The sequence below is a fragment of the Puntigrus tetrazona genome, chromosome 12 (assembly GCF_018831695.1).
Source record: "Puntigrus tetrazona isolate hp1 chromosome 12, ASM1883169v1, whole genome shotgun sequence".
In the NCBI taxonomy this organism is placed as follows: Eukaryota; Metazoa; Chordata; class Actinopteri; order Cypriniformes; family Cyprinidae; genus Puntigrus; species Puntigrus tetrazona.
In genome coordinates this window covers 15835144-15841455 of record NC_056710.1, presented here as the reverse complement: position 1 = coordinate 15841455, position 6312 = coordinate 15835144, and the positions used below count along the sequence as shown (strand labels likewise).

At 39.2% G+C, this 6312-nt stretch overlaps 1 protein-coding gene across 15 annotated transcripts in view; it reads left to right on the top strand.

Moving 5' to 3' along the window:
* Positions 1 to 1720: 1720 nt before the first annotated feature.
* Positions 1721 to 6312, top strand: part of camk2g1 (calcium/calmodulin-dependent protein kinase (CaM kinase) II gamma 1) — a 63780-nt gene continuing 59188 nt past the window's right edge. For 5 of the 15 annotated variants that reach the window (XM_043253043.1, XM_043253041.1, XM_043253040.1 and 2 more), the window contains exons 1-2: positions 1721 to 1908; positions 3137 to 3231. In XM_043253043.1, coding sequence (XP_043108978.1) covers positions 1844 to 1908; positions 3137 to 3231 — 160 coding nt within the window. In that variant the 5' untranslated portion in view covers positions 1721 to 1843. The remainder of the gene's footprint in view (positions 1909 to 3136; positions 3232 to 6312) is intronic. The other 10 variants (XM_043253045.1, XM_043253051.1, XM_043253050.1 and 7 more) reach the window with 3 other exon arrangements.

The following is a 6312-nucleotide window of genomic DNA, read 5'->3' as shown; positions in this document are numbered from 1 at the left end:
TTACACTTTAAATGGAGAGCAGACTTTCATCTTTGCGATGTGGCGTGAACACACTGTCCCTTGAGCGAAGGAATAGAGCACTTATAAGGTGAGATAACCTGACAAGAAAAGTCTTTTTGAAAGTGCATTTGGAGCATGCGGAAGGCTTTATAAGAGCATTATGGCCAATGATTTAAAGTACTCTCATATTTAAATGGAAGAAAAAGCAATGTGTATTGAGTGACCTGTCATCTGATGAGCTATTATTCATCTACAACTATTTAAACTAAATCTTTATTATACTAGGCTGTGTGCTGTTATGACTAAATACAGACTATAAATGAGAGAAAAAAACAAACCCAAGACTTGTATGTGTATGTGTGTGTATGTATGTGTGTGTGTGTGTGTGTGTATATATATATATATATATATATATATATATATATATATATATATATATATATATATATATATATATATATACATACATACTACATTTTTTATGTATTTGATTATGCATATTCTTACATTCTAAAGTGGCTTTTTTAATGTAATGAAATAACAGAAAGTCCTGCTGGAAAGAAGTGAAATAAAAGTCATTATCCTGAGGACACACCTTACTTTAAAAACATATTAAAACTGGAACTAGCTAAATGTTTTCAGATTGTTCATAAAAAAACATAAACACAACAAAGTACCTAACCAAAAATAGAAATCAAACTTCAGAGGGTGTGTGTGTGTGTGTGTGCGCGCATTTGCGTGTGTGTATGCGTGTGAGAAAGAGAAGGGACATTGCTTACTTCCAGCTATTTTGGCTCTTTTACGTCATTCAGTCTGTTGGTCTTTTATTATTATAATACAAAACTATAGTTATGTTATAAAATTTCTAAGCATTCTGGGAAATGTCATTTGTAATGGATAAAATACCAAAAGAGGTGTTGATACTTCTCAAGGACTAAATAAATTTTATAAATATGAGTAATATATATTTGTATCTATTTAACATATCCTAGTTGAATAACAAACATACTGACCACAAACTTTAAGTGTATATTGTTACAAAAGAGTTCTATTTGGAATAAATTTTGAATTTTATTTCATGAATCAATTAATCCTAAAAGAAATTATCACAGGACCAAAAAACATCAAATAAATAAATAAATGTTAAGATGCAGAAATCATTTTAAAATGTTTTATGAATGATCTTGTGACATTGAAAACTGGAATAATAGTTATATATATACATATATATATATATATATATATATATATATATATATATATATATATATATATATATATATATATATGTTTTTACTTATTTTTTCATCACCTAAATGAGCATGAGATACTTAAAATAATAAATAAATAAATTAAAACAATTTTCCAATCCCAAACGTTTTAATGGTAAAACAGACAGCAGATTAGATAACAGATTACATATATAACCTTACAGATTGCAGACAATATTGATCAAATTACATATAATCATTTATTCAATATTGCGTCGTGTTGCTTTATTATACGCTGACGTGTAGACGTGTTCTCTACTGACACCTTTTTATTTTTTAAGCTTGCCTATTTACACCATTTAACCAGCTAAATATTTCTCGTTGGATATCACGAACAGGAATCACTCTGGCCGTCGTTAATACGCATATATTAATGAAAAGATCCGTCAGTCTGTCACCCCACCCGTGACTTTGCTGATTGCAGGGAAGTCTCGCGATATCTCGCGCGGTTTTCTCTCCACCCCCGTCTGTATCTCTCTTTTTTCTCTCTCTGGAACACATGAGATTCTCCTCCCGAAACCCGAACCGCAGCAGCAGAGGCATCGACCCCCTTCCCCGCACGCACACACAACATGGCTACAATCGTAACCTCGACCAGGTTTACGGACGAGTATCAGCTTTACGAAGAGCTGGGAAAGTAAGTGCGCGCGACGTTGTAGCGGTGTGACGTCATCGGCGCAAGTTACTCTTGTTTGTTTTGTTCCATTCTTTTATTTGGATGTTGACAGCGGGTGGGGGGGTGGACGACGACTTGCAAAAGCGACTCGTAAACCTCTCCGAGAGCCACGCGCGGGGGGCTCGATCGGATCAAGACCGGGACCGAGTACTGCACCGAGTCCTGGACTTGATCCGACCGAGCCTTCCCCCTCCCCGTGTGCGGATCCGAGCTCGAAGCGTCGTTAATGTCAGGTTTAAAGGGCTGTGGTGCTTTTGAGTAACGTGCCTCTGGTGTAGGGCGCCGAATACAGCGCTCGCCGTGTTTTGTGTTCACGCCTTGTTTTATTTTAAGGGCTCGCTGATGGACGGGGAGGTTTTCTCGCTTACTTTGGGTATCTGGCCGCCACTTTTCCTGACGTTCACAACGCGGATCGTTCTGTGCTCGTTACAAACTCGTAAATCGCGTTGTTCTGCAGCCGCTTGAAATGATCGCGGCGTAGTGCACTATGTAGCGCGCTGAAGAATATGTGGCCGCGTGCTTGATTTTACAATGAAATATCGAGTGTGTCGCGCAGACAGTTAATCACACTTTAATATCTTAGGAGGGGAGCGATAAAGAGGGATTATAAAATCAATAAATGAGCAGTGACGCCTTTCTGAGAATTCAATCTCACTTTTGGGAAGAGCATTACTGACATGCAGATGCGAAGTGCTGTGCACGCCGCCCATTTTTACAGGCTAATGTTAGAATTGTAGTATTCAGCGTTGTATTAAGTCTAATTGTGCGCAGACGTGAGAGCATTCACTTCTTTTTTTATCACATTTAAAGGTCTCGCGATGTCCGAATCTTTTATTGTGTGTCGAATCTTGTCAGTGAATCGGAATGATTCGTTCACTAATCGGTTCAAGGGTTCTCGGCTCGCTAAATTAATGTTAGTGTAGAATCACGTAAACGTAACTGAGCTACGCATTAAATTGGTTGCATAAAATTACAATAAGCACCTTGAATGGTAACTCTTAATAAACAGCGTTTAAGAACATATCATGAATCTTATTTTTGAAGCAAGCTGTGGGACTACTCCTCACTAATTTAAAATTGGGATCACCGCTACCTCATCCATGACCGACAGCTCTCCCAAGTTTACCAGAGCCGTGTGCGTCTTTTACTTTTGAGGTAAATTAAGCTTTGTGTGTTTTTCGATTCGCAGGGGTGCCTTCTCCGTGGTGCGGAGATGCGTGAAAAAATCCACCGGCCAGGAATATGCTGCTAAAATTATTAACACAAAGAAACTGTCAGCGAGAGGTAAGGTATTTGATTCAGCACTCTTTTGGCGTATGAAGTGCTTTGTTTAATTTCGCCCTGCGTTCACTGAAAACACGTCGTCTCCTGAAGCCGTTCATGTTGTTATAATCCACGTTTTGTGGCTTTTAGTCCTTGTTTGTTCATTTGAGGCCGTCAGTGTGGTTGCATGCTTGTAAAAGTTGAGGGATTACCTCAGTCATCTGGGAAAACGGACCAGAAATGTTGATGATTCATTTTGCATTTGTCCACTAAAATGATCTCCCCCTATTACCACCTGCTTGTGACTATCACTACACACATATAGTGATCAGGCCGATTTATTAGCTTGTATTTGTCCATTTTTACCATGTTACTTTAAATTGTTTACAGGAGTAGTTATTTGTTGGGTTCAGACTCAATGGACAGTTTTAATTAAATCTGAGTAAATAATAATTACATTGGTTTCAGGTATCAGCATCAACTTATAACAACCCATTTGATCACTACTGCTGACTTTCAACATATATATATATATATATATATATATATATATATATATATATATATATATATATATATATATATAACAAAACAGTAGGCCAAAATTCATGGCTATGACTTGGACCAAAGGCTTTTTAAAAAAAGGACAAGTCCGTTTTGATAAATATGTCTCCATCGTTTTATTAGGAAATACGTCAACATGGGAAAGGAAACTAAACTCCCCTGATGGCCGCTCTATACAGACCTGTTTAGCTCAGTAGCCGTGTTTTTAAAACCTTGCCTGCTGGGATGGTCGTGGGCCTTCATATAGAGCCCAGTGTGTTCGTGTTTAAAAGCATGCAAAAGTGTTTGCCTCTGCCTCTGTCCAGCCTTGTTTTTCCTCAGAACCTGAAGAGACGCATGAGAATACGTGCTGTGCCCTGCAGCACAAATCTGGCAAATAGTCCCACCTGCAGTTTTGCAATAATTTTGTGAACCTTTTTGTGCAGGCATGTGTTTATCAGGACCATGTGGTGTCGCAGAACTCGGCTACATGCTTTGTTGTGCGGCTCCTGAAGACGAAAGCTGCTTTTGATTAGAGAAAAAATAGATGGCGCTTAAAAGGAAAAAAAGGAATTTTTTTTTTTTTAGTCATTTCAGTTGAAGAAAGGAAAATGGATTTTTCCAGTGCAGACTGATTTAAGGTGTGTTTAGATGCCCCGCGGCTCTTGCTATAGGTTGGATATATCCACCGGCATGTGTTCATTTCTCTCATTTGAATGTTGAGGGCCTTAAAAATGGGAAAACTTGCGGTATTGTGGGAATGTCGGAAAGGCCTGTAAGCCGAGTCATACACCGAAAAGGATTCTGGGTCAATTTAGCTGATAGTAAACTTGATTTTTATTGCCGTGTGAAATTCTGACGGCGCTCGCCGAGTGTTCAACGATTAGCGTTTTCTTAAATGAAATGAGCGCTATTCTGCTTTAGCTTGTTGTAGTTTTGGTCGGCTGCGTTATGTCTAATTGTACCTGCCTCAGCAGCTTGGAGAAGCTCGTTTGTCATAACGGCAGAAGGTTAGTAAGTGAAGTGTCTGGTGCAGTATGTCTTTCTGCCTTCCTGGATTTGCTGAATTGCAGTTTTCCATGCAGCTAATGTGAAATTAAGTGGGGGAGCACGGACAGTGAGGGTCTTGTTTATGGCACAGCCATTTTCTTTGTTGAGTGCTCGTCTCTAGCAGACCGGGCCAATTAAGAGACCGGACTGAGCTTCAGCCATCCTGTTAACAGAGCGAAGGGGGGGTTTGACGGAATCTGCTAATACAGAGATTCTGGAAGGAAAGGTGTGTTTCCTGTCATCCCGGTGCAGCTCTATATATTCAATTCATCCATGTCTTGTTTGAGATGCATGCTCGGTTTAATGCTCCCTCAACTTTCGCTGATGTGGGGCCGTTTAATTCCAGTTCAACTTAAATTGATTAATTCGCAGGGGATGGGAATCTAATGATTTAATTTAATGCTATGATTCAGATTCCCCTTAATGAATTTTTGTTCCTCAGCGGTTCTGTTAATGATTCTTAGCGCTACTAAGTAAGTGGCAAATAATTAATCCTAAATATATCGTACGAGTTAATAAATTTGAGTTTTTATATTTATGGACGGAAATAAGTATGTAATACCCTTTCTGTATTCACTTTACTTCAAAAAGGACTTTCTGAAGACTGGACTTATGGCTGCTTTGCCATCACAATATTGATATTACAGTGTTTTTGATCAAATAAATGTACCTTGGTCAGTATAAGAGACCTATACATGTATGTAAGAATCCATATCCAAATGGAGGGGTAATTACCATAAGGTTATAAAGCAGTGTTATATATTTACTTGCTCCCAGTTTGTCTTTCTCAGGACAAGCCATTCATTGATTGACATTAATAGAAGAATTAAAAGCGCTAATATCACAAACATCGTTAAATTAGTCAATTCTGCTATTTCAAAAAAGTTGTAACTTTTACCTGCAACACATTTTGAGGCCATTTGTTTATTGGGGAAAAAAAAAGGTAGGTTGAAGTGGTGTTGCTGAAATGCTCGCTCATTGGTGGTTTTGACCGGGAGCTTGATGTAGTAGCTAGGCAACCGTTTACTTGGGCTGTGTTTAATTGGTTGCCACAAACGAGGAGACTTGAGTTGATAGACCGAGTTGTGGATGAGAACGGACAAAAATCTCCCATAATCCGTTACTGCCTGGTGCCCTGACGCGCACCACACGTCTGCAGAGAAGCAACACGTGAGCCTGACAAGGGCTTAGAGTACATGAGTCTCACTCCATCCACGTACCTACTGCCCAGATCTCTCAAACAGCACCACTGCTTTTCAGAAACCGAGGTCTGTTCGGCTCATCCGTTTATGACACAGACCTTGTGCCGTATGCAGGAATCCCTTTACTTATTCACCCAGATAAACATCGGTGTGATTAGTGCTCTGGCCAAGTCATATGACGGCCTTATTAGCAGGTGGGGGAGGGGTTTTCTGAAGCAAGGAAACGTATGGCGTAATGACAGCAGCTGTGTGCGTAAGGCTTGCAGCTTGGCTTATTTTCTGTCGTTTGGAAACACGTTGGTTGAAT